This window comes from Oculina patagonica, chromosome 2 (assembly GCF_052425735.1).
Source record: "Oculina patagonica isolate OP01 chromosome 2, crgOcupat, whole genome shotgun sequence".
NCBI classification, from domain to species: Eukaryota; Metazoa; Cnidaria; class Anthozoa; order Scleractinia; family Oculinidae; genus Oculina; species Oculina patagonica.
This window is the reverse complement of record NC_135759.1, coordinates 34,363,574-34,391,330: the sequence shown is the minus strand read 5'-3', so window position 1 is coordinate 34,391,330 and position 27,757 is coordinate 34,363,574. Positions and strand designations below refer to the sequence as shown.

The 27,757-nt window shown below is 37.9% G+C and overlaps 4 protein-coding genes across 5 annotated transcripts in view; 1 reads left to right on the top strand and 3 right to left on the bottom strand.

Moving 5' to 3' along the window:
• The window catches only part of LOC144644380 (COP9 signalosome complex subunit 4-like), a 10,656-nt gene extending 6,497 nt beyond the window's left edge, over positions 1–4,159 (bottom strand). Inside the window, exons 1-4 of the mRNA XM_078503855.1 lie at positions 3,855–4,159; positions 1,962–2,113; positions 871–974; positions 615–768 (exon numbers count right to left, since the gene is read on the bottom strand). Coding sequence (XP_078359981.1) covers positions 615–768; positions 871–974; positions 1,962–2,113; positions 3,855–4,008 — 564 coding nt within the window. The 5' untranslated portion in view covers positions 4,009–4,159. The remainder of the gene's footprint in view (positions 1–614; positions 769–870; positions 975–1,961; positions 2,114–3,854) is intronic.
• A 99-nt stretch (positions 4,160–4,258) lies between these two features.
• LOC144644385 (mitochondrial carrier homolog 2-like) lies at positions 4,259–16,666 on the top strand. 2 transcript variants are annotated; one of them, XM_078503860.1, is made up of 15 exons: positions 4,259–4,431; positions 6,983–7,067; positions 7,630–7,687; positions 7,797–7,845; positions 8,514–8,567; positions 9,010–9,045; positions 10,600–10,657; positions 10,804–10,855; positions 10,998–11,057; positions 11,780–11,873; positions 12,525–12,593; positions 14,337–14,384; positions 15,345–15,412; positions 15,880–15,955; positions 16,281–16,666. In XM_078503860.1, the coding sequence occupies exons 1-15, from the start codon at positions 4,285–4,287 to the stop codon at positions 16,341–16,343; spliced, it is 1,017 nt and encodes a 338-aa protein (XP_078359986.1). In that variant the 5' UTR covers positions 4,259–4,284; the 3' UTR covers positions 16,344–16,666. The 2 variants fall into 2 exon arrangements, with proteins under 2 accessions (XP_078359986.1, XP_078359987.1); XM_078503861.1 differs by lacking the exon at positions 12,525–12,593.
• Positions 16,667–18,079: 1,413 nt separating this feature from the next.
• Positions 18,080–19,951, bottom strand: LOC144644352 (uncharacterized). Its single transcript, XM_078503820.1, has one exon. The coding sequence runs from the start codon at positions 19,936–19,938 to the stop codon at positions 19,105–19,107; it is 834 nt and encodes a 277-aa protein (XP_078359946.1). The 5' UTR covers positions 19,939–19,951; the 3' UTR covers positions 18,080–19,104.
• A 2,208-nt stretch (positions 19,952–22,159) lies between these two features.
• The window catches only part of LOC144644351 (bifunctional 3'-5' exonuclease/ATP-dependent helicase WRN-like), a 28,625-nt gene continuing 23,027 nt past the window's right edge, over positions 22,160–27,757 (bottom strand). Inside the window, exons 25-32 of the mRNA XM_078503819.1 lie at positions 27,695–27,735; positions 26,876–27,002; positions 26,380–26,492; positions 25,834–26,002; positions 23,901–23,996; positions 23,324–23,420; positions 22,970–23,035; positions 22,160–22,721 (exon numbers count right to left, since the gene is read on the bottom strand). Of these exons, the coding sequence (XP_078359945.1) occupies positions 22,444–22,721; positions 22,970–23,035; positions 23,324–23,420; positions 23,901–23,996; positions 25,834–26,002; positions 26,380–26,492; positions 26,876–27,002; positions 27,695–27,735 (987 nt within the window). The 3' untranslated portion in view covers positions 22,160–22,443. The remainder of the gene's footprint in view (positions 22,722–22,969; positions 23,036–23,323; positions 23,421–23,900; positions 23,997–25,833; positions 26,003–26,379; positions 26,493–26,875; positions 27,003–27,694; positions 27,736–27,757) is intronic.

Sequence of the window (27,757 nt, the reverse complement as noted above, 5' to 3'; positions counted from 1 at the left end):
AATAGTCAACTCGGCTGCGCCTCGTTGACTATTTGCTCATAGAAAACTCGGGCTCGTAGTCTAACTGTTAAATAGACATTTTGAGCTTACAATCTGATTGTTTATTAAGATTATTTGATATTAATTTAAAATAATAATAATAATAATAACAATAATAAAACCTTTATTTGAGTGACAAAACTGAAATAGCAGTAATAAAACCACTAAATGGGGACACTATAAAGTAAAAAAAATAAAAATAAAAATAAAATATCCTAATAAATGCTAAAATCAGTTAAATTTGGTTAAAACATTTAAAATATATACAAGATAAAATATTTTCAATATATACAGATAAAATACAAGCTAAGAACTTACATTAAGAACCACTAACTAACTACGCTGCACTGTGTTATTTAAAGAAGGGTCAATGCTATCCACAAGATAATCACTATCCACTGGATATCATCCTTGTTAACTCTGTTAACACCAATCCAGTGATGGGGACTTCACTTAAAAAAAAAAAAATTACAGCAACTCTTTCCATGCTGTGTTACTTGGTGTGACTCCACTCTTTTTATACAGTTGAATACTGTCTGGCATGGCTTTTATTTATTTTTTGTTAATATCGTTACCTTGTATAGTATCTGTAATTTCTCTGTTTTAGTATCGGTCTGTAGAAGTGATGCTCTGTTAATGTATGCCTCAGCTTGTATGGGGTCTTCATCTTCCAGATATAACTGAGCAATCTTCAGGTAGGTCTCCAGTTTGTAATCCACTGAGTATTGTCTATAATATTAAATGGTAATTATAGTAAAAGTAGGGAAATATGAATTTTAAGACTTAAACAAAATGACCTTTTCACAACTCTGAAAGTCAAATTCACAACACCTTTGTCCTGTCTCCAAAGGAATCCCGGTAAGCACTCTAGCAGCATCTTTCCACTGTTGACACTCTTCATAGATTTTGGCCAAGTGCTTCCGAATTGTTGCAACCTGCAAAAAAAAAAAACCCAGCATAAATAGGGAAGCCTCAAGCCAAGTGGCCCATACCGCCGGAGCTTATCCCGGTTTCGATAGCATTAAGAGGCTAGGAATATTTCTACTCCCCCCTGAATGGGATGCTGGTCCATGGCAGGGTACCCCCCTGCATTATTTGCCGGTACCCATTTATACACCTGGGTGGAGAGAGGCACTATGAGAGTAAAGTGTCTTGCCCAAGAACACAGCACAGTGACCCCAGCCAGAGCTAGAACCCGGAAGTCACTCCGGAGTCCGGCGCGCTTACCATAAGCCACCGCGTCCCCAACCAGCATAAAAAGTTGGAACAAATTTCCAAACAAATATATTGTTTGAAAAGTAGTTAAAACATGCATTTTGCTTCAACAGGTGTAGGAAATACTTTACAAGTATCGTAAGTTTGCAAAAAAAGATGGGTTTTGGTGGAACCCATATTACTGGTAAGTGTTTTTGGACCCCTTATGGGTTTCTGGGTTTGAGTTATTGATCTTGTGACATCATACGTGTGCCCCTTTGGTACACAACAAAAATGCTATTGGTGTCTGATAAAAGGTAATAATAATCCATGCGACAACACAAGATATAAAATGGCATCAGACAGTAACAACTAATCTGTTTGGATTACATTCCAACAGTATAACATAGAGCAAATAGTTCCAATGGTGGATGAAACTTCCCAATTGAATACCTCACTCAAAGTATTTCTAAAAAAATAAATAAAAAATAAAAAAAACTAGCGAAATGCAATAGGATTACCATAGCCAGTAACAATCATTTGAAACATAGCTTGTCAGTACAAAATTTGTCACAATGGTAGTTGATTGAAGGGAGGTGTTTTACTTTTTTTATTTATTTACCTTGGCTAGTAAAAAAAACTAGTAAGAACTACCGTAACTACATGTAGTTAAAATAAAAAATTAAATGAAACAGATACAATGGTGAAATCTAATCAATTGTTCTGACCTGCTCTTCAAAGGAAATAGCTCTAGGTTGTAATTTGTCCAGAACAAAATGTGATACTTCTTTAGCAGTAGATGAATCCATATTTGGGATGTGATTGCAAAGCTCTGTCAATATCTGTCTTGAAACAACAAGGCTTACACTTTCATGCACCACTGCAAAATAAAAAGTTGCATAATTACAAATAAAAAATAACTTACCCGTAATGATTCGATTTAGCGCCCGGGGCGCTTATTTACTTTTGGCACCTCGAGGGAGGGCGCTTATTCGAGACAGGGCGCTTATTCGGGACAGGGCGCTTATTTAATTTCTTGAGAAACAACCAAATGTATCTAACGATAACAGAAACTTTAACAGTTAGAAATTGTTTGAAGTTCAGTTACTTTTAAAAGAATTGTTCATTTTAGCAGTAAATATATACATGAACTGTACGGCGAATGGTCAGGAGTTTATCTAGTTGACGTCAATGACTTCAGTATGGGCAGTTATCCACAATAAGGGCTTTTATTAGAATAGCGGTGCTTATAAGAACAGGGGCGCTAATTAGAATGGGGGCGCTTATTGGAATAGAGGTGCTTATTTACAAAAACACATTCGAAGAGGGGCGTTTATTCGGAAGGGGGCGCTTATTTGAAGGAGGGCGCTAAATCGAATCATTACGGTAAGTCAAATGTGGAGCATCACATTTTCTACCCTCTGCAGTTTTGGGAGTCACAGTGGCCTAATGGTTAGTGCTCTGGACTCCAGATCAAGCGGCTCCTGATCAAGCCCTGGCCGGGGCACTACATTGTGTTCTTGGGCAAGACAGTTTTACTCTTATAGCACAGTGCACCTGTCTTTATCAAGGTTTCTGATAATGCGTTTTTAAAAAAACACATTTAAAAAATTCTCTTATGGCAGCAATCCACACTTATCACCATGTTTTCCCAAAAGAGAAAAGGATACAGTCAACTGTAACAAAACTCCCTATGAGACGGACACCTTTTTAAGATGGACAGTTGGAGCCAGTCCTGACAGTATCTGTTTTAGAGAGGATAATTGACTGTATACCTTTATAAGACAGAGCTGAAGCACAAGCTGGGTGAATGAATGGATAACAAAATCCTTTAGCTTACAACTGCTAATCAACATTTTATTGATAGTCCAATTTGCCCCCACCATGTATGTGTGCGTGCGTGTGTGTGTGTGTGTGTGTGTGTGTGGGGGGGGGGGGGGTGTCAGGGGGGTGGGAGCCCAGGAGAAAAAAGGGGGAGCAGGATTCCCAAGGTGGTGGGAACTGAGAGAAAATAAGTAAAAGTTTGCAACATTTCGTTGCTATGGAAAGTGGCAGAAGGTCGGAGTTAAAGGTACGAGAAGTGGGAGCAAAAGGCATGGGAGCTGGGAGGCTCAGATCCCCTTGTCCCCCTCCACATGGATCTTATTTGTGTCAAATTCCTAACTTAACCACAAATCAAATTTCTGGACCATGCCTCCTGGGAGGAAGGTGGGTGGGCACTCTTGATACTTAACCCAATCGAAATTCGAGCTGAACTGAACTCTTCAATTTTGATAAAAAGAAAATTGAAATGAATGACCTACAAAATATTAAACCTCAGACATTCTGAATCATTTTTTCATTGTTTGTAAAGTATCCCTTGAGTTCACAAACACGTTCAACTCAACCTGTTTATGTCAGAAGACTGACTACAATAAGCTCAAGCTTCATTCCCTTGGGATAAAAGAAAGCAGGCAAAGCCAGTGGAAATAATAATTTTCTTTTATAGCGTGAAAAAGATAAAAGGTATCAAATTAATCTACAACAAAAATATGCAAAGAAGCATCAAGCTTCAAGTGGTAGCTTAATTTTGCTTTTCTCGTCTCACAGGTCATCCATCTTACACTAAATATTAAACTTACCAGCTTCGATAAATGTTTTAAGGCCTTCCGTGAGAGAGGGCTCTTGGAATTTGAAAATCTTTTCCAGAATCTCGCGATATTTCCCTGTAATATCCTTGTGCGAACCGCCAGCACTTGACAGAGAGTTCAACATTTGCTTCACTTGTGCCGCCATCTTGCTTCAGATGCGATCACTCTACCTGTGTAGGGTAGGGTGAAATGTCTCACAAATAGATAACAAAAAGACCAAAATAACATGTGTACAATTTGACACGCGACATCGAATAGAAATGTATTTTGTATTTAAAATATTGTGACAAACATTTAAATAAGTAGCAATGCAAAAAGGTAAACTGATATTAATATCTTGTCCAATTTCCTTACCCCTCCTTTGTTCGCAAAAAATTGACAGTAAGGCCAGCCTCGCTTTCAAGCAGACGAGCAACTCAACATGGCGGCTGCAAGGGAAGAAAATGGCGATGGTCAGAGCTTCGAGGATCTGCTGGATAATGAAGGCACTACTGCTGGTGCTCTTGCTCTGACGGCATTTATGACCACAGCAACTCAACCACTAACATGTGTTAGACTTTTGATGCAGGTAATTGTGGATATTTTGTACTAAAAACCTTTGCTTTTACTTCCTTTGGTTTTGCTGACGCGCAAATTTCAGACCGAAGTCACGAAAAACTCGATTGAATTCTCTTTTATCACGAATATTAAACCGTCAGACTATATTTTATTTATAATTTATTCGTTTCTAAATTTGCTGCTTTACTCATACAAAGGCAAACTTGATTATCTTGTAAACAGCTCGTATTGGGACGTTCTATTTTGTATCCGCACCCCGCAAGCAAGGACATAGGAGACCCAAGCGTGAATGTAGGGACTGGTACTGAAAATTGAAACTAATCAAAAGCATATGTATTTTACTGAATAAAGTTTATTAAACATTGCCTGGTGTTATTTTTTGTCATTCTACCGAGTTTTAGCGAGATTTGAGCGATTTTAGGTTTTTTAACCCTACAGCGTTATAATAAGTGACAAGGTAGGAGACTTTGACGAGTTTAACTTCAAAACACGCTTTGTAAACGACTCGAATTTTCACACGAAATGACATTCACTCGTATTGCTACTCACTCAACTCAAAGGTTAATGCCTCCAGATTCACTCCATGCAATCCAACTGAACACACTTCGCGATCTCACGGCGCAAAAGAATGGAAGAGATGAAATATCGAGCAAGAAAACGACGCCAAAAATGCGTGACGACCGAAAGTTGCCACAAATGCTGTCGCCATTCGCGGCCGAGACTGAGTACGAGTTTCAAATGATACCTCACTCGGGGAGGGACAGGGATTTTTTCGTGCGACTGATTTTAGGATAAAAATGAAGCTTTAATGGATTGTCATGGCAATTTAACATTAAAAATCACTGCTTAAAAGTTTTACGGGAAAGCAACGCGATAATTAAATATCAGTATGGCCTCAAGAGTCCTCATGGGCTCGATGAGGATGAGTGAGTGAGTGGTGTTAATTAATTAAATATCATACATACCTGGCCATAATGAAAAAAATTCATCCCCGAAAATTTGTTTTCTATCCGGAGCAAAAGTGCTTCGCTTTCCCGCCATTTGGCGCTAACGTCATGACCAATTCTGCCTTTACCCGTAGAGGGGCGAGACAAAGTTTGTCGTACGATAAAATCCCTGTCCCTCCCCGAGTGAGGTATCATTTGAAACTCGTACTCAGTCTCGGCCGCGAATGGCGACAGCATTTGTGGCAACTTTCGGTCGTCACGCATTTTTGGCGTCGTTTTCTTGCTCGATATTTCATCTCTTCCATTCTTTTGCGCCGTGAGATCGCGAAGTGTGTTCAGTTGGATTGCATGGAGTGAATCTGGAGGCATTAACCTTTAAGTTGAGTGAGTAGCAATACGAGTGAATGTCATTTCGTGTGAAAATTCGAGTCGTTTACAAAGCGTGTTTTGAAGTTAAACTCGTCAAAGTCTCCTACCTTGTCACTTATTATAACGCTGTAGGGTTAAAAAACCTAAAATCGCTCAAATCTCGCTGAAACTCGGTAGAATGATAAAAAATAACACCAGGCAATGTTTAATAAACTTTATTCAGTAAAATACATATGCTTTTGATTAGTTTCAATTTTCAGTACCAGTCCCTACATTCACGCTTGGGTCTCCTATGGCAAGGATGGCGGTTTTTTTTTAAAAGGGGGATCGAATTTTTTTCAACAAAGAACCGACAAAATTTCGACTGTTCTGACATTTTTTCAAAGATTCCGACAAAAAAGCAACCCGTTGGATTTCATTTTTCAAAGGATGCTGACAAAAAAATTATTGTGGGTTTGGATTCCTACCATTTTGCCAGAAATTGTACCCCTTTCATATATTTATTAATGGAAAAAGGTACCCCTTTCATATACCTGAAAATCAGCTCCCCATTTATTTACTTTGCCTTTTATTTAAATCTGAACTCACTGACCATAGACAAGGAAAAATTATCTTTATCTGGTCTGGTCAATGGTAAACAAAACAACAGTGGCCTCAATGAGTTCTTCACCTGAGCCCTCAATATGGTCATGTACTGATCAGTGGATACCTTGTTTTGACAGCTGTCAATTGACCATAACATGGATATCCAATATCGGCTGCCATGTTGTGCAATGTCCTTGTTCTACGTCGTACGGCCGTTAGAGCGCCCACATCCGCAAGCCATGCCACTAACCATGATGACCATGAAGTATCAAATGCATGGTGCTCCCATTTCTGTGTATGCTAATTCTACTATTTCTGTGGTTAAGGGGCTCTGCTCTGCAGCCCTTTGGGCCCCTGGGGAGCTCCACTATAGATACATTCCATATACCTTATTATAGGAATATAACAAAGCATTTTAACAACGCGAACAAAATGTACGCGTAATAAAATTAACGCGAATTTATGAAAAGTTCTGGTTAAATCCTTATAGTAAAAAAGTTAACGTAAATAAAATTAATGCGAATTTTTGAAATTCGCGTTAATAACATGTATCGTTAATTTCCTATAATAAGGTAGCATTTTTATATTCTTAATGTGCAGGTCTAGAGCTGGAGCTTTAACCAAGCTATTGTTTTCTTTTCTGTTGTATTTTACTTCAAGGTTGGTCATGAACCAATTCCTCCAACTCCATCAAGAACATTTTTAGGAACCAAGGTGCTAAGACTACCAAGCTTTTTTCAATATGGTAAGAACAGTCCTAAATAAGTTTAGATTATTTAACAACTAAGATAATAATTTTATTGGGATAGTAAATAAGTGAAATGGTGACTTGGATAAAGTGAAAATAAATGAAGAAGCATTCTCATCAAGTTGAATACTCAGTAAAAAGATTTGTCTGTGCCCCCCAATGGGAGTTGAAAACCCATGACCTTGCAGATAGTGGTTAGACGTTCTAACCACCGAGCTAGCTTATTGGCACACCTGAAAAAAAATTGAAATGTGGGATTTGCCAATTTTGCATTAAGTTATTTTCTTTGTGACCCCTTAAAATGAAGTAAAACAAAAAAATTCCCACCCAATTCAACCATTAAAACACATCAAATATCTTAAAAACATTTTTCTCAAAATAGCCTAAAGTTGGTTTGAAAATGCCTTTTTCTAGCACATTCCTTCATATCCAGGAAATTGGCCAGGAATAAATCCCTATAATTTGTTGCAGAGTATAAGTTTGTCAAATGTATTTTTCCTGATCCCCTTCTCCTTTCATCTTCAGTTGAGATATTTCTTTCTGTTTCTTAATATTGCAGCAAACCATGTTAAGAAGCTGAATGGCTGGAGTGGACTCTACAGAGGTTTATTACCAAGGTAAGCCCTGTTTTTAAATTATAAATAAATTACTTGTATTGTTTTCAATTCTGCATATTTTAATGTACTGTCATTCATTTCTTTTACAAGAATTCTCACTTTTTCTCAGGGTATACTCATCTATGATTGGAACTCTTGTAAACAATACAATCCTACAGGTATGAAAACAAAATATTGGTTATAGAAACTTTTAACTGCAAACAAATCAGTGACCTTTAGTAATACCAGTTATCCAGTGGAATCCCAGTTTCTTGAACCTCACAATAAGCTGAGCCAAAGGTCATTCCTTGGGTACTTGAACACTGCAATATTATTTTTACCCCATGAATTTTCATTTTTCTTAGAGAAATTCAGATGAAAAGTATGAAATTAAGAAATCTTAGGGGTTTTTTGGTGTTGGGTAATATGTATTTTATTGACAAATAAATGTTAACATACTTTAAAATATCATTTGCTATATTTGGTAAGAAGAGGAGTCTCTTATAATTTGAGCACGATGAGTGTCATTTCAGCTTTGACTCTGTTGCCATTGCTACTTTCTTGTTGACAGAACTAAATAAGACTTTCTTATAGCACCCCACATAATTTCATTTTTTTTCCCAAACTGCTCATCTGAGAGTCTAACTGATGAACTTAAAGAGCCACTGGCAACCATAATTTCTTGCCATCTCTCTGTATTTAAAGGTTTCCTTTTTTGCCGTCAGTGATATTTTCATGTGATAACAACAACAGGAATGTGCAAAGGACACTGGTTTACTGTGTTCCTTTAAACGTAATGTGATGTATTTCATCGTCAACTGAATGATGTCATCTTTGGGATTTATAGGCAATGGGTACAAAAGACAATGCCCTTGTTCCTCTTGTACACCCAGAAAATAAGGTTGGTTTGATGTCATTAACTATAATTAGATTATAAGAAATGATTTGGTTATACATGATACAAGAAATATAAATGATAGGAACCGACGTTTTGGTGCATCTTGCGCCATTATCAAGTTTACATAGTTAGTGATAAATTATTACGTAAATTATTAGCTTGGCACTCTTTATGCAAATTCGCTTTCAACTTAGCGTTTTCACAACCGCTTTTTATCACTAATTATGTAACCTTGATAATGCCGCAAGATGCACCGAAAAGTTCCTATCATTTATATTTCTTATAACTACATTACCTGTTTTATGACATATGGTTTGTCTCACATGATCGAGAAATGATGGACTTTGTCAATAACATTTTGTTTAAAGAAAAGATTTCATCAGTTTATTTTATATCTGGTCTTTGCCTTACCTTCTGTTTTCTTTTTGTGCTTTCCTATGTGTAGACTAAAGAGGAAGAGTTGCTGGAATTTGCAGAGGAGGTGCGTTAACTTTTCTAAGCTCATCATCTAAATTTTTGTTACTGTTTCAGTGCATCTGTAATCATCTGCTTTGAGAGAATTTAATTTCACTTGTCAGTTATGGCTCATTCTTTATTGATTGCAATAATAATATAGCTATTGAGAGGAGTAGGGTGAGTGGGTGTGTGAGGGATGGGGGTTGGGGCATAGTGGGTGGGGGGGGGGGAGGGGGAGAGCACAGGTACATGTACCAGTCAAGACTTGACAGGAAAATGATGGTGTAGTGGTGGTCTAATGGTTAATACAGTAGAACCCCAGTAACTCAAACTCTGAAGGGAAATGAAAAACCGTTGGAGTTAGCGAGGTTTCGAGTTATCGGGGTCGATTGAATATTCAATTTGCCAAGTTAATAATTGATAGTTCACTGATTTTTCAGCACTTCAGTATACGGCAAAGTGCAAATTTATTTTATCTCACTAGAAACTCTAACACGATCATAAATTATAAGCTGTCAAATACGTGATCTGCTTGGTTGCTCTAATCAATGGGCAACCGTGACGAGTTGCAAGAACAAGGATTCGAGTTATCGGGGTAAATTTGACCCAAATTTTAATCAAGGGAAACAAAATTTAGTTCGAGAGCGGGGTTTTCGAGTTATCCGAGTTCAAATTAACCGAGTAACAATGACTAAAAAGTGAGTTCAAAATCCAAGGGAAATGGAAGTTTGTTCGAGTTAGCAGGGTTGTTCGAGTTATCCGAGTTCGAGATACCAGGGTTCTACTGTAGTCTAAACTCTGGATCAAGCAGTCTGGTTGTCAGGGGCCACTGCGTTGTGCTAAGAAAATCCTGCTGTGGACTAGCATCCCATCAAGTTCTAGTGGTTTCATGCCACAGAAACTGGGATAACCTCTACCCTGATGGGCCACAGGTCTGAATGCAGACTTAACTTACATACTTAGACTTGTGACTGCTTGCACTGCTTGTTTTTATTTTAATGGAAACTCTTTGTGTGCTTCAACCAAGATTTACCAAAAATTATAGGCACTTGTTTGGGTCTACAGACTGTGTCAAAACAGGCTTGCCACGGTCAGGGAAAAACAAAATTTTTTTTCAAGGACAGGGAAAAGTCAGGGAATTTTTCAAAATGTCAGGGAAAATCTTAGTTCTTGTCAAAATCAGTGAAATGTCATGGAATTTTAGCTGGAACAAAAAACAAATTAAATAAATTTATTGGTGGAACCAAATGCCATGCATTCAAAATCCTGTGAAAAATATGAAGACATCGAAAATGAAGAGAAGACTATTGATGGTCTGCAAAAGAAACTGAAGCAAATGTAAAAGTGGATTTGGCTTAATATTTGATAACTCACCTAATGCAAGGTCAGTGAAAATTGTTTTGAGGTCAGTGAAAAGTTAGGGGAAAGTCAGGGAATTTTGGGGGTTGTAATGAACTCGTGGCAACCCTGTAAAATGTTTAAATGTACCAAACAGTGGCCTCATTAAGTAAAAAAGCCAGACACCACTGCTCTTGGTCATCAGCATGGTTCATATTGGACTTTGAATGTTTCCCTTTAGACTTGTATGCAGACTGTAGCAAAATGCAGTGCTCTTATCATCAGTCACCCATTTTATGGTATGTCAACATTTAAATGTGCTTATTTCCTCTATGCCATGTTGTATCACAATTCTTTGGGCGACGTATCCCATGAATCAAGGGATTATTTCCTGCAATTTATTACTAGTGTTTTTAATATGCAGCATTTCTTGATTAACTTGCAGTAATCTCAGTTAGGATGATGGTTCAGTTTGTTGGACAGGAGACAATTTACAGGTCTGTTTCCTTTTTATGGCTTTCCATTATTTTATCGTGTCAAATTTAGCACTTCTACTATAACAGGGTTAACATACCTAACATACCTAACATACCCTAACATACCTCAGTATCTTAATGTATTACTTTTATCTTGTTTCAGTGGACTGCGTTCATCAATAAGAGAGATTTACAACAATGAAGGTCTTGCTGGATTTTTTAGGTATTACATGTATTAATTGTTGGTTTAGAGGAAACAAAATAATTTATATACGTAAAAGTTTCACTTTAATTTAAGGTTGCCATATCCCCTCAGGGGTGTCTTCCATCTTACAAGAAGATACTTTATAATTTTCTATTTTGATGAATCTGGCCCAGGGGGGTACTCAGGATTTCAAGTGACGGGGATGATCGAAGGATTTTTTTGGGTTTGAAATCTTCGATTCCGGGATTTATTTGGGTAGGAAAATTTTGCAAGACTTAGTATTATTTTGGGTGGCTTGATTTAAGAAGGGATTTTTTTGGTATTAAAAACAATCTTGGTAGTGCCTTGGCCGCATAGTTCTGCGAATAAAGTACAAACACTGAACATGTTTCTAATGTTTTAATGTTTTTCTTTGTGTTATATCTTCAGATCATTCCCCCTTTCTGAAAAAATTTAATGGGTCAGAAATTTGGCATGGGATTTTTTGATGGGTTGAGTTTTGGTCCAAGTATTTTTTTGAGTTTTGTTTAAAGCCCTAGGGATTTTTTTTGGGTCTTGATTTTTGCCCCCATTCGATCATTCCTGTCACTTAAAATCCTGAGTACCCCCCTGGGGTATGTGGTCACTGGCCCTTAGCTTGAAAGCTAAGGTGCCCTGGGTTAGTTGGCTTAAAGGTCTGATCAAAATTACTTGTAGAATTAGTTATTTCTTGCTTAATTTCTTTTTTTCCTCCTTGACAGTGGTGTTATTCCTCGTCTTATTGGAGAAGTTCTGTCCTTGTGGTTATACAGAGGAGCTTGTTTCCTGGTTAGCAAATATGTGATTGACAGTGAGGTGAGGCGTAAATTAAAAGATTTGTTTGTTAGAAGAGGAAACACTGAACATGTACAATACAATAAAAACCCACTAGTTAGAACCTAGTGTTTTTCCAGGTTAGGCTAAACAGTATCTTATGTAAATGGTAGTTAACACAAATTTAGGTTATTCAGGTTCTATAGGTTCTTATTTTGTAAAGAAAATTAATACATTGATGCTAATAGAACTTTTAGTCATGTGGTTTTCAGCCTACTCCTTGTATAAAATTTGCATTCCACAAAAGTGCTTATGTAAAAATGAAGCACTAATCATTTTTGACATTATATACATGCACAGTTACTGCTAGTAATGCTTTGTCCAAACTTATTTCCCAAAAGTAAACATTTTTAATCAATATTTTTAGAAAATAAGAACCTGTTTCCATATTTGAGACTAAATAGGTTCTTATATAAATGGGGTCTTATTTGCAAATTTTAGCTGAACAAGTTCTTACTCGTGGGTTTTTACTGTATTTTATATATTGATGATCCAAAGTTAACTGTGTTCATTCCATGAACAGGACTGATCACAATGTTATCATTTTAATTATGGCTGGTGGCAGCTCAACAGCGGGGGGTGGGAGGGGAATCAGAGAGAGACTCCCATAATGATGATTGTCATACCTTGTAGGACCGGGGGACAGTGGGGTACACCTTTAAGGTGTCACGTGAGGAAGGCTTCAGCTTCAAACGGAACAAGGTACCTGATAGAAATCCACACATTTAGGACTTCACACTCTTGATTTCCTGTCTTTCCTTCGGAGGACTGTATACTTTCGCGTTCTTACAATCTTTACAATCTTTTTGACAATCTCAGCTTTCGTGATAACTCTCACGTTTTACAATCACAATCTAGTTTCTATCCCTCGTGCACATGACCTATCTTGTCAATCAATTTGAACCACGTGACCAGATGCGTAACGCAACTACGGATTTCGGACAGTACTTTTTTTGGGCTGGAAGTATATAAAAGTGTAGGGATATCGAAAATAGAGGATATTACACGGTGGCGAGAAGATATGAATTTTATGTTCGAGTGGCAACCACAATATGCTTTGTATGAACGCTCTGATTGATGAGGGTTCGTACTCTTCACCATTTTTCTTTCGAACAGCGAGAACAAATTTTTTGAAGATTTCTTGCAGGTCCACAGGCGCGATATCCTCAATCTCTCTCTTCTCGTCACAAGTGTTGAGAAATTCTTTGAAAACCTTTAAATCGTACAAGGTCTTCTTTTTCATGTTTTCGTTGTCGAAGCTTTCGGAAAACTCTTTGACTTGTTCGTTGTTTAGCAAAACAAACCTGCTTGCCACCGCCATAATTCTAAACAACACTGAGGCAACGTCGCATTCAGTTCATTCAACAAAGTAAAAAAGGCGGGAATCGTGACGTCATTGAACAATATGACACTTGAAAGCGTGACATACGGAAAATACGTCACTCGGGTCCCGGATGGAGTGGAGAATGGAATCTACTGGTGGTTTAGTTCCCAGTAAAACACTCTCCTCCATATAATAAGTTGAAATAATTTATTGGAAAGGTCAGGGAAAATGTTTTTTTTTTATTTAGGTATTTAACCCATTGGCTCCCATGCTGGCCGCCTAAACCGGCCTTGACAATCGTTGCTCTTTCTTCCACTTGTGACGTCATCGTCTTTGATTAAAAAAGGCATCACTTACACTCAAACTCTGCAGGAGGAAAAGCTCTTTCCGATGATGCCCCAAATGATTGTGGAAAGAAAGGCATGCTTCCAGGTTGCAAGTGACTTTTTGAGTAGTTTGGAGCTTGATTAGCTCATAAATGACGTGAATATGTAAAAAAAAGTTCAAAAAATGCGTTTTTTTCCAAAAATCTCCGGGAGTCAATGGGCTAAAGGGCCTTTCAAACAGAAGCACCTAACTTTTGATTCTGTCAGTAAGGATTTTAAGGGGCTACTCAGGTAAGAAGTTTTGACAAGGGATGCAGTATTTCTACTGAAGGTATGAGTAAAAGGGCTACCATTTTCCATGAAAGGCATATGAAAGGGTATAAAAAATTCTATAAAAAAGGGTATACAAAAGAGTGAGGGTTTGGACTTCGGGGCAGAGCCTCCCATATAAAACTTTTTTTTTTAGAATTGTTACCACTTAGGGCTAAAAATAAATTCATTCCATGCCCATGAAGCAAGATTCCAAAATACTATTCAGGACGTCATGAGTTCAACTCGTGTTGGGAGTTGGGGGCCCTTAGAATTTCTTTTTCCGAGTATGTCAGTGTCATCTACAGAAAACAGATCATCATTCACTTTAAGTTTGTGGTACTTTTTAGTGGGTTATTCCTTTCAAAATGTCCAATTGTCATCCTCTTCATCTCCCGCTGGGGCTTAAAAGCCAGCCAAGTCATGGAAATTTTACTTGCATTATTTCATGTTTGACTCTGATTAATATATCTTTCAAATTTGTAGGTCAGTAGGAGAAAGGAAGTACAAGTGTATGCAAATGGACTTTTCCAGGTACTGGTATTCTGTCTGATTTATTGTGAACAAAATTACAGTGCGACTACTCCAACCAAAGCCACCCGACAAAATCTGTGCAAAATAGAGAATGAAAACCTTGTATGTAAACAACAGATTTCCCACAAACTCTGGATCTACACCAGCTGCATGCTACAGAAGCAATAATTTTTGACAATTTTTATTGTTTTGAAATGCAAACACTATTGGTGGATTTGTGAAGAATTTGCTCAGGTGGCCTTGGTTTGATTAGTCACACTGTGAATAATTTACTGATCAACCCTCAGTACATTAACTGACAGATAAAACTGACTGATCAGTTTCAAGGACTCAAGCCTCAAACTATCAACCAAGTTCAACTTACTTGAAGAGTGGTCAGTCCACTCACTGCCTTAAATTGATTCAGATGTTAATTATTAGATTATTATTAAGCTAATTTTCAGGTATGCCACCCAACAAGTGTCAACTGATGAACAACATCTCACTTGACTTTTTGTTTTTCAAAATGTCAGTAACTGTACAGTCCTTTTTATGACTACCCTCATATAGACAATCGACAAATTTTTACTTTTGTTTGCACGAATGTTTAATCAGAGTCAATTTTTAATTTCTGAAATTTTGAGATAGGGTCATACATGTAGATTTTGATAAAAAAACGCCATTGAAACTACAAGACATTGCCCAGTCCCCTCTTACATGTAAGTACTTGGTCATTCAATTTGGCTGTTCATTAGCATTTTTATTACTCAAATGGTTGTTCCCTGCAACAACCAGTAGAAAGATAAAACATTTCTGAACAGTTTACAAAAGTGTCAAAAGTTGGGCTCTAAACTGTAGTAAGCCACCTTAAATCTGGTTTTGTTACTATCACAGTATCTAAAAAATGGAATAAAGTGTTGTGATACAACAATGTTGATAGAACAAATTATAATTATATGAACAACATGATTTTCTTTTCAGTATGCTGCTGGTGTTATAACATATCCATTTGTTCTGGTCTCACACATGATGATTGTCAATCATGTTGGGTAAGTAATACCTGCTTGTCAAAATATCACGCAGTCACACAAACAACAAGATGAAGTTACCTCACAATTAATGAAGGTAGACTGTTCAAAGCATGAGGGGGCGGGGAGTGAGCGAACCTCCCATTTTTCACTGGCATCCAGTTCACTTTCTGTTCTTTCCCTGCGTTCAACAATCAAAGAATATTACAAAGCATTAAGGGCTGCGAACAGTCTAAAATAAAGGGGGACACTGGGGTTTGTGGTATAAATATATATTGTCCGATTTTCCTTGTGGTATTTTATTGATTTTTTAATTGCAGTATTCTCCAAACCTGTGGGATGTGTTTTGTTTGCTTTTTTGTCGACAGTAGTTAGTGTAAGTGCGAGGTTTGTTGATTGGAGGGCTGGCATTTTAGTAGCACAAATAAAATAGCAAATAAGAGTACTGTATTGTATCTTTATTACAAAATTTTCCACCTTGTTTGCAGACTTGCTGGTGGGGAGCCTCCTGCAATGCCAGTTTTTTCTGGATGGACAGACTGTTTTAAATACCTCAGAAAAACAGTAAGTTAATGGCAAAAAAAAAAAGTGAAACAGTAACAGTCTTGGCAGTTTCCAAGTCAGTTACTGAAATGATTGATCAATGTTTCCTTCAACCTTGTTCCCAGGGTCTCTCTCTGCCTGCTCTTGGACCCTGGGAACCTACTCTTTAGGGTGGCGAGAGAGAGACCCTGGGATCCCACTCTTGGGGGGGGGAGAGACCTTGGAAATGAGTTGTCTCCTTTTCAGCTACTGTTTGGATATTAATAAAAGTAGTGATGTGTAATGACCCCATCTTTTGAGAATACTAGGATTAATGACTAGTTTAACCAGTATCTGTTCTATTTAGGGAAACTTATGGCGCGGCTCCAGCATGTTCCGACGGACTGTTCGCCAGGTATCTGGGATGTAACTACACAAAGAAGACAAAAGAAGCAGGATGCTTGATTGGATGGGGAAGAAAAGTCATCACTTTGCAAGTGCAATCAAATACAAGTGGCAGTGTTTCATTAGTTTCATGTCTTCATCTTGGCCCATTTGAATTAAAGTGAATGGCCAATTACTACTCTCTGTTACTCTGATGAAACGCAGGCTTCATTTCCCTGTTTGCACAGTAAACTGTGAACTTGCATGTTAGTTTGAGCACCTGTAACAGTGATTTCGATTGTGGACATTGGCAATAATAAGATAAATTCTGTTTAGTTGCACTGAATCAATAAAATAATTGATTTTGAAGGATGTAGTTGGTTGTATTTTGTTGGCTACCATGTAAACTCATGCAACAAGTCTTACAGCAAGGTGCCCAAAAGTGTGACCTCTTTTAATTTATTCACATTCTTTCGTGCAGATTTATTGCAATCAAAAGCCGTGGATAGCTTGCAGTTGACTTCTGATTGGATTAAATCTGCACGAAAGAATGTGAATAAATTAAAAGTGGTCACACTTTTGGGCGCCTTGCTGTAAGTGACAAGTCAACAAGTTAATTGACAAGACAACAAGTCATGCATTACAGCAACCCTGGGCAAACATTGCTCTCACAGAGTTTCCATGAAATTCAATCAGTTTTGATCAATTGTAACTAATCAAAAACTTTGAAAATGACTGAATGCTGAAAACTGTTACTTCACATGCTCAATTCTCCCTTGTGAGCACAAAAAGCATCTTGGCAGCTATCTGATCAATATGCTGTTGTTAAATTTTCACATGCATGTAAAAACAAATCTGAGACGCTATACGCATCTGTGCAGAGCTGATGTCATCTATACATATTTTTTCGGGGGGGGGGGGTGGATGGGGCTAAATCTCTCGAGGTCTTGAGACTGAGTGTTTACCACTTTCATGTGAGAACCATCTCTATATTAATCTTATATTTATCGCTTGGGGGGGGGGGGACTTATTAAGCTTTTCTTTCAATGAACTGTAACTTAAAGAGAATGGTCTAGTTGTGCCTGCGAAGTTCACCTGACTGCCAGAGGTTTTTCTTGCGCGGTTTCTGGTGTCGGTCATGTCTCTATTGGGCAAGAAAAATCCTCTGGTACCCAGGGTACAATACGGGACAAAATTAAAAGAACAGCTAATGCACATAAAAGAGCACTAAAACTGTTTAAAAACGTGTTTGGCTGGCGATGGCTCGGATGGAAATGGATTACAGTTTGAAAACATTAAATCAAAGTTTGATTTCTATCCCCAATAAAGGTTATATCTTTGACAGTTTAATGTTTAAAGATGTTTTTCATGGATAAAGTTGCCTACCTTGCAAAATCCCTGTGACATAGTCCCTTTAACACCAGTTTTTAGTGATTTTGCAAGTTCAGGAAACAAACAGGGTACATCTCTAAAACAAAATCAAATGACTTGATTTTGTACATCAATACTCAACACATAACTAATATGAATCTTGTTAGGTTCCGAGGCGGCTTTCATAACAATGTAGCGGATAGCTTGAAATTTCACACAAATAGTTATAATAAGAGATTTCTTTATAAAAGAAATTGCTTTCAACATTTTGTAAGAATTCACACAGATTATGGAAATATTTCCTGCGTTCTTTACGGTATGCCTGGTGATATTTTTACCCAGTTTCACTGACAATTTTCTGTTTGGATATTATTAAAATAATTTGCAGATTAAAAAAATCTGAACACAAGCTACAGCAATCTTGCCAATGTTTATTATTGCTTTCATTTTTGACAATTAAAAGAACCTCATTTGTTATCATTACATAAACAGATAAAGAACGGTCGAGATACCTATGTTAGTGAATTTTAGTTTTGTCTTGGTGCCTAAAATAGTTTGTCTTGAAAGCTTAAAATTGCTTAATAACTGTGAATCTTTTGTCTCAAAGAAGCTGGTATAGGCCTGGCATTTGACATATTTTTGCAGTGTTGACAAATTCTGTGAGAAAGAAAGAAAGTCTAACGTTTCAAAAACATAAATGTCAAAATAATGACAAAAGCATTTAAATTTGTACATGTCCCAGAGCATTCTGAGCCAGTTCAAATTCAAGTCTTGGGCTAGAATTTTTTGGAGTCGGCAACCCTTTTCAGACAAAGGGTTATGCATCTTAGCTAGTCTTTGATTAAGAATTTTGTAACCAAACAGTTATACGGGCCTTGCAAGTTAATATAATTATTGTTCAAACATACAGCACTAGTCCAAGGGAAAAAAATAATATTCTTATTGTTGGGCAGCAAGAGCTATAAATACTGACCTAACAGCACTCCAAAGGATGTTATTGCGACGTTTGTTCAATATAACCAGAAAATGCTGTATAAAAGATCTGATGAAGTGGAATTTATAACATTAGGCCCAATAATGAAAATGTTATAAAAGAGATAACTACCAACAAAATTAACCTTGACCCTAAGATATGTAACACTATATATAATACCTATATACGACAACTGGTATTAATGATTGACTTGTGATATACTATCAAAATCTGAACCACACTGTTTGAGTTTCAGTCCTCTCAACTTCAAGTCTAGCTAATACATTCATGCGGCGATTTAATAAACAAATTACAAAAATCAAACGAAATTAACTATAACACGAAATATAGTTTACAAATAAAAACAAAATTATAGCGTTTCTTATGTAAGAATGTACAAGAATGGAAGTTTTTGGTTTGACTAGGATTAAATCTTGGTCAAAAAATACTAGCTATTGTATTTCTAGGCTTGTTTCTCTAATCCTTGAAAAACCTGAACACGCTCTCCTTTGAGTTCCATGACAAAAATACGTCCATCGGGGCCAATCGAAAGATCCACGGGGAAAATTAACTGTCCAGAAGCTTTGCCACGACTTCCAAACTTCGATAAAAACTTTCCTTCCATGCTGAAGACTTGAATCCGGTTGTTCCAGCCATCACAAACCAGCAACTGCTCGTGTTCATCGACTGCAAGTCCACGAGGCCTGTTGAATTGAGCGTCGGCAAAGCCAGGTCCGCCGATGTTAAACAACAACTGTCCCTGACTATCGAACGCTTTAACACACTGATCGTCACTGTAAGACACAAAGTACTTTTCGTGACTGTAGGCAACGTAAGAAGGACGGCTGTTTGTAGAAGCATCTCTAAAGCGCATCACTAATTCACCCTCGGGCGAGTAGACTTGTACTTCTCCTTTCTCCCCACCACTGCATACGGCGATGTTGCCTTCGCTTGTCGTACAGACGCCCCAAGGATTTCTGAGGTTTTCGTCGCCGAAAACTCGTATTGACTCGCCGGTTGATGAGAAAACTAACATTCTGTGATTGTCAGAATCAGTGACGATGATATTATCTTGGTTGTCGTACGTAGCACTGCAAGGAAAATTCATGGTATCGTCGTTGACTCCCTGACTTCCAAACGCTCTCAGAATCTCGCCATCGGAGTTAAATAATTGGACACGGTGATTACACGTATCTATAACAGCCACTTCGCCTTTGTCGCTAACGGCTATTCCTTGAGGATATCGAAATTGACCCAAACCAGTTCCATTCGAACCAAACACACTCAAAGACGCCATTTTCCTTCTCTTCTTTTACAGTGACGCATCATGGGTAATATAAAGCCACGCTTTGCAGATCAATCAATTCAGCATTTCATTGGCTGAAAATTTCCCGCGAATTCAGATGCGCTCGAGTGCGCCCACGCTTCCCACGCTACCCCCAACGAGGCATTGAAACGCGGCATATATGAAGAAAAATTGAGCAGCCCCACAGCTCAGGAAGTTTTTTCTCGTCCTTGTATTTCGAAGTGGAGTTACAGGACACCATATTTAATATTTATGGGGGATTCACTTCCCTAAATACAAAAATTGTCTTGGTACTTTTGAATTCTACTGTCTTTACTTCAGTGTAGTTGATAAACTGAAGAAGTCAAACTGTGCCTGTGAAAAATTGGAACATGATTTCCTTTGTTAGCTGTTTGAATTCTCAACAATTTGCTAACAAGATCCACCAGGATCCAGAACCTTTGAATTGCTGGTGTTATCATCAATACAATCTGTTTTTATTTGGCTTAGCTGCTGTTTCATTGTTTTTTCCTTTTTCTAGATGGTCAATCGTAAATAATCGTGCCAAGCAGCACGCACGTTACACATCTTGTCTAGGGCGTGTTCACAGCCGTTTTGTGGAAAATGAGCTAAAATTTTATAAAGCGGCTAGCTGGTCAACAGAGAAAGGGAGCAGACTGGAGACTCATTAAGTCAGTTTCAGATTTTTATTATTTCACACTATTTACAAAAATCCACCTCCTTTCCATTATTTTGCTCTTACTTTAAGAGCTTGGGACACGAACACATTTTTGAACTAACACAAGTCATCCACTAGAATTTTACGAGTATACATCATATAAGCTCATTTCTTCATCGTGAAAGACATATTTTTACTATTTTTTTTCACTGATTCCATTTCCGCCAGCGTCATTTCCCCTCCCCCAGCTGAAAGGGGCAGTTGTTGGAATTTCCCGTTAATTTGAATTTGTTGTTGTTGTTTCTTTTAAGTTATGATATCAGTGTTATATGGTTAAATCTTTGTCGGTTGAGAAAAATGTAAAAAAGAAAACGCTTAGGCACACTGTATTAGTTGCTGAATATTGCATTTTGACTCTAGAATAAAAAAAGAAAAACCAACAACCCTATTTTGTTGGGCGAGCGTTTGAATTCAAAACCGCAAGCGAAATAAACTCCCACTCTATTCTCCGTTTTTCCACTCGCTCGCTCGTCCAAAATACGCCTGTATTATATGTTAAATTAAACCATCGAATAAGGGATTTATTATTCCACTATTTTTTTCACCACATTTGGGTCCGCATTCCGTAAATTTGTCCTTCCGTATGTTTGCCCTGTTCTACAGTGTAATAACGTGGCATATTTTGAGCGTAAAAAATGGTAAAATGGCGCCATAGTGGAATAATAAAGTTCTTTACCGCTCGTCTTTTTTTCGAGTTGCGTTAATTTTCTTTTCGTTGTATTTATGCGAAATTAAACCCGTTTCGCGAGCGAAGAGACTCGCTGAACCTACAATTTTAAAATACACCGAAAGTAACTTGTATGGCGAGAAATTGATTTATTTTCTACTGTGAAGCTGTTTATTTTTTCTTGGTGATTTAATAAGGCAGAAGTGATCTTCCCTGGCGAATGAGACGACAACAGAAAGGCGAAAGAAAAGTAAATCCGCAAGAAAACTTAATTCCAATTTATGCCTGTAACCTAGGAAAATCCCGTCAAAAATCTCATTACGCACTATCGTTGAGTGAACAACAACTACCAGAGATAATATGTCAAAAACAGTAAGCTGATCCCTACGGCAAGGAGAAGAGATTGAGACAAAAGAAAATAAAACAGTTGTAGAATAAACTACAACTACCACCCCCCCCCGGGGGGGTCCGAACAAACTTAGTAGCTGTTGTAAAGAAAGTGTGTGGGTGTCAACTGCCTCGTCCCCAGTCGCTTGCGATCGCTGGGGGAAATGCTAGTTAATTATTGAGGAAAGCGGGGCGAAGGGAGACATGGGAAGGGAAGGAAATTTTTCCCTTCCCGTCAACCACCGCTCGCGCTTCGCGCTCGCTCCCAATCCTCCTACTCGCGCTTCGCACTCGCTCCCAATCCTCCTACTCGCGCTTCGCGCTCGCTCCCTCTCCATCGGCCTTGGAAAAGCCTGTGGAGGAGGCAGGGGTGTCAAAGGGTGGCTGTTACTGTATGCAGAACATTTCTTCATTAAATACAAACAACATTCAAATGCCAATATATTTCCAAAATTAATTATACATTTACTTTGATAGAAAAAGTTAAATTACTGTACAGTGTTACCGCTAGCTATGTTATGCTAGTGAGAGCTAAGCCACAGATAGAAAGTCTTCCCACAAAACAAACTTAAACGCTAACATAAAATGTTTCTAAATGAAGGAGCAACTTCTTTTTTTTTCGAAAGAGAAGTGAAGTCTGTAAATTGCACCCTTTCAGGCAATCTTCTTATTTCAACTCAAACTCTTTAAATAGTGGATATTGCAGCTTTCATTGCGTTTTGCTTCAAAAAGGATTCTTTCTCTTTCCTCCCGGTTTGCCTGACAGCCATCCTGGAAGCTTTCTTGCGGTTTCTTGAGAAGCAGGCACAGGTCTAGTTGGTCTATTTGGGGTCTTTAACGGTTGGGTCCCAGATGTGAAGGACCTCTGGCTCTGGGGCTCAGCTGGGGTGCTGTGAGGGGCTGCTCCACATGACCGCTCCAAAATAGCAATGACCAATTTAATTTGGCCATAAGACACATGAGAAGGCAAGCGATCTTTGATCGCTGATAATTTGCTGATGTCTGCAAAAATACAGATTTTTGATTACAACTAAAGCCATAGTGCTATAACATCTTCTCCTCCACCCCCACAAAAAATATTAAAACATTTACTAAAACAGACCACTATAAGTGAACTTTTTGCTAAGTTTGACACTTCTTCGTGGAGAACGGGAAGCCGAATAATTGTCTGAGGACACTTGGAAATGTTGCGTTTGAGGGGTGGCAAATCTTTAATCATGTACATCAACAAAGTCAACTATATTTAATACCTGAATTAATTGGAGGTGATCTGATTGTCTTCGTCACCAGTTCTCGGATTTCCTCAGTGACTCCCGCTAAACAAAATATAAAACCACACATTACACATCAGATGTATTTGACAGCATCCATTCAAATTTCATCTTGTATTTTTAAAGGCATATGAAAACAGGACTTTATAACAACACAATATTTACACTTTTAATGAAAGAACAGAAGGGAAGGGAAGGGAAGGGAAGGGAAGGGAAGGGAAGGGAAGGGAAGGGAAGGGAAGTGAAGAGACGAGAAGAGAAGAAAAGAGACGAGACGAGACGAGAAGAGAAGAGAAGAGAAGAGAAGAGAAGAGAAGAGACACATGTCCACACCTCTCTTGTAGTCCACTGGATATCCAGCCTTCAAAGCATCGCCAAGATGGGTTAAAATTGTACCTTCAACAAAGTTCCGTAATTTAGCCACTTCTTTCTAAAAGTAACAAATGGATAAATAAACAAACGGATAAATAATAATAAATAATAAAATATGTTAAAATAGCCAGATAAAAGTTGCAGTCTATTTTAGATAAGAAATGGAGCCAGGGACGAGAGATCGTTTTCTGTACGTAGAGCAATGAACCGAACATCTGAAAATCATAGTCCACACGAACGAGGGTAAATCACAAGTAATACTTTCTTTACTTCAAACACATATTATTTTTTAACAATTTTTCGAACTTGACATGCTGGGAACAGCAGAGGAAAAAAACTGGTCAAAATTAAGAGTCTTGTCAGTCAAGATCAAGAGCTGATTCTTGAGTGGCAGATCCCTGTAGGGAAGTTTCCTATTTTGACTAGCCAATCACAAAGTAGCATGATTGCCTCAAGTTATCACTACAAAGGTGTTTCAACGACGGACTATCTCTTGTATGACAGTCTTTTTCAGAGATTGGGTTAAGAGAATACTCACAATGGTCATCTGCTTTTCGTGAAACAGATTGTAGGTGGAAAGCACGGTCTGGCTCAGTTCACGTCGGAGAGTTCCCACAGGTTCTGCTACGTAAGTCTGGAATATAAGAAAGGAACAGCTGGTTATTAACCATTTTCATTAACTCAACTTGCTGATTACCCCTATCGTAGTTTTGTGGTTACAGTGCGAAGTGCCTTACTGTAGCCACCCAACAATTTTTTTTTTTACAAGTGTCTCGTGTAATATTTGAAGTTGTGTTGATAAATACGATGTAACAAGTATCCATTTAACAGGGTTCGTACCCTTTTTTCACAAACAATTTTCCAGAACTTCTTCAAGGACTCAGATTGATTTTTCCAGGACTCCAAAAATTCACATTAACCCTTTCACTCCCAAGATCTCAATATTATTTCTTCTTACTGTCTGTACATTTCTTATAACGTTAGTTCTGAGAATTCAGTTGTTACTTGAGTTTAACAGATTTCCAGAACTTTCCAGGACTTTCCAGTCCTGGAAAGTGTTACAATAAAATTTCAGGACTTTCCAGGACCCGTACAAACCCTGATTTGATTGTATTCAACTTTGTAAGGAGGCGTGTTCGTCAAACAAATAATAATATTACGAGAGGGTACTTGAAAAAAAAGTTTGTTGGGTGGCTATGGTAAGGCGCGTAGCACTGTAAGTCTGCTCTTGTTCTGTGAATCAGGGCCAGGCTGTTCAATGCATGATTAAGCAAATGCAAGATTGGGGAGGTTTTCTGTCTATATTTCCCTGTCCTCCAATTTTGAGGTTGGCTAATCACAAACTTCACAAAACATAACTAAACAAACACTTTTATACATAAGAAATTGAATCCCCAATCAACTTTTTTACTGGGTTTGTGTTAATCTGCTTTCGAAAAACCAGGCCCAGGGGCCAGTTTCTCGAAAGCCCCGGAAAATTTTTCGGACCCACAAAGCCATTTTTAAATATGTGTATCTTAAATATGTCTATCTTAAAAACGGAGAAGTGTATAGTCCTGAAACAGCTCTGTACACATTAGGGTATGGGATTTTGCTATGGCTTTCCAGGTACAAAAACTTTTCGGGACCTTCGAGAATTGGGCCCCAGGGGTCAAACGGCTTAGTGCCATACACCTGGTGGAGAGAGGCACTGTGAGAGTTAAGTGTCTTGGCCAAGAATAAATGAATACAGTAACACTAGCTGGATCTGGATGTAACTTTCAACCTCTTATTGCCAAGTCCAGTTTCAGTTCGCTGACTATTGAACCAATATTTTACATGCAATATTATTGGTCACCATGGCTGCCATGTTGGTGAAGAACAGCAAAAAAAAATATATCTCTGAACATAAAGGAACATTTCTAATTCCAGCAAACACCAGCTTGTTGTACGCTACGCAGAAGACACAATCACAGCAATAACTGACCAAAAGGACTATTCTAATTAAATGTTCAATTCGGCCACTCCTTCATTGTGCAGTAAAAACACGCGTATAAGAACCTGTTAAGCTAAAATTTTCATTTTAAACTCCCTTTTCATAAGAACCTATTAAGCCTTAAATTTTCAATAGGTCCTTAGTTTACACAATGAGGGCACAGTTAAAAAAAAAAAAAAAAAAAAACAGAAAAAAATTTTTAGTCTCTAGAGATACATGTATGCATGCTAGTACTCTGGAAAAATAAATATACTGTATGGTTAACATCGCAACTGTAATCTAGATAATGATTTAATACAGCAATATATTCCATATCACATATGCCCTGTGGTAGTTATCTGTGCTGATCGCTATAAGAACTTATTTAGGCTAAGTTGGAAAAATCTAGGTTCTTATACGCAGGTTTTTACTGTATTGTGTGTTTCCACCTCAAGACTGTATAAATACCTATATAGGAACGAGAAAACCACTCAGAAACACAGAAAACAAGAGATACCGTTGTAGTTGTTGCATTCCCTGAATCAGTTTGGTCATTAAACATGTCTTCATTGAGCTCATTTTCTTTGCAGAAAGTCGCCACACACTGCACCAGTTGTTCTCCAAATCGTTCACTTTGCCTCTCAGACACTCCATCCACCTTCAACAGACTGTCAGTACTGGTCGGTCTGTGGATAAATCACAACTTGTAAGTTTTCATCTGAGAGGAGCACAAAACATGGGAACACAAAAAAGGAGGAAATCCACTGAAGGAGAATGAGACTTCAGATCCCAGAAAAGTGCTAGCAAACTGTAACGCAAACTCATAACATTTTTACGCCGTCATGTACTAATATTTTAAAGCAATCACCTAATACAATAACTTTATGTTATTATTAGTATTATTGTTATTGTTATTATTATTATTAAATGAAAATCTTTGCAAAAAATTTATCCAAAAAATTACACTGAAAATAAATTACCGGGTACTACAAATTTCAAGAGGACGATTACTTTTTAAGATAAAAACAGTCTTTCACTGAGGTTGGTTTGGCGGTTTCTTTACCTGTACTTGGCTATGTCAAGTAGAATCTTGTTTGTAGCGATCATGTATGGTGGACAGTCCAGTGAGTGAGACAGTTCTGTTCTAAGCCTCATAAGGGTGGAGTACAAAGAACCCTGCAAACAAGCATTTTGCTTTTCATTACTGAAGCATTCCACAACAGAGATACATTTTCTTTGCTAAATGATAACAGTTCCCCTAGAACAAAATCAAGGAAAGCCCAGGTTTTACTAGCCTCCCACACAGCCGTTCTTAGGAGTGGAGGAGTGAAACACGATCGCCCTGGCCCTAAAAACAACTGCGCAGGAGGCTAAGGTTATAAAAAAGGCAAGAAGAAATACCGATGACAGAACGTTATTTCAGAATGTCTGCAAGTACCAGTCATCTAAAATGGACTGTGTATCATAAACAATGCTAGCATAGACGTTACCCTCTGGTCTGAGAGTCTCTTTAAATTGCCGAGTACAATGGCACGAGGAAATGCCAGTGAAATACTTACTTGGAGTTCCAGCTCTTTTTCATCGACAACTGGGTTCTCTTGCATTACTGCTGGTATCGCAACCTGAGCACCACGATTCTGATGCCAAACTGGAGAAGATGTGACCTCTGGAGCAGAGAGTAGGTATCTGAAATATAACACATTTTTTACGGTTATTACCAGTCATAAAACTAAATTCACAATCGGTGCTCCTGTTTGATAAAACAACTAGGCCCTGATTCAATGTCTGGTCTGTTATTGTACAAGATAATAAATTCAGATAACTCGACTGTAATGGGTATAAAGTGGTTAAGACAAAGGTATTCCATAGTTGAAGCTCCATTTTCTACCACCAAGTGCTTTTATACTATCACTTTCTCATCTCCTTTTAATGATACTGTTTCCAAACAATGGTATTTTACCCTGTGGGTCCCACACAGTTACGTTTTCAGGCAAAGTGACACATTCCAAAGGAAAGCAATCCAGGACACCAAAAGAATGGGAACATGAATATCATCTAGGCATTTCAAAGTTTAAGGTTTAGATAGGTTATAAAATAATGAAAGGTTTTTCTAGAAAAATGAAAATAAAAATAATTATTGTGAATCATTGTGTTGTTCCAAAAAAAATATCCATCCCCCTTCCCACAGAAGATTTTTTGGTTTGAATCTGCCCCCCCCCACCCCTCTGGTATTCTAGTTAAGTTCTCGAGACTCCCCACCCCCCACGGAATTTCCAATGACCTTCCATGGGGAGGGTATGGATATTTTCTTGAACTGTACATTGCCCATCAGGTTCCATATTTTTCAAACTTCAGTATGTTAGCAGAAAAACACACACCTGGATGTTGGTTGTTGTTGCTTTTCACTTGATAACAGATCCTGTTGAGGGGTAAGTAGTTAG

What these genes read in the sequence shown, in the direction of transcription:
- LOC144644385 (XM_078503860.1), top strand. Translation starts at nt 4,285, where the DNA reads ATGGCGGCTGCAAGGGAAGAAAATGGCGATGGTCAGAGCTTCGAGGAT. An exon ending in ACCAAGCTTTTTTCAATATG is followed by an intron (nt 7,068 to 7,629) that starts GTAAGAACAGTC and finishes TTAATATTGCAG; the next exon opens with CAAACCATGTTAAGAAGCTG. An exon ending in ATGCAAATGGACTTTTCCAG is followed by an intron (nt 14,385 to 15,344) that starts GTACTGGTATTC and finishes TTTTCTTTTCAG; the next exon opens with TATGCTGCTGGTGTTATAAC.
- LOC144644352 (XM_078503820.1), bottom strand. Translation starts at nt 19,938, where the DNA reads ATGGCGTCTTTGAGTGTGTTTGGTTCGAATGGAACTGGTTTGGGTCAA.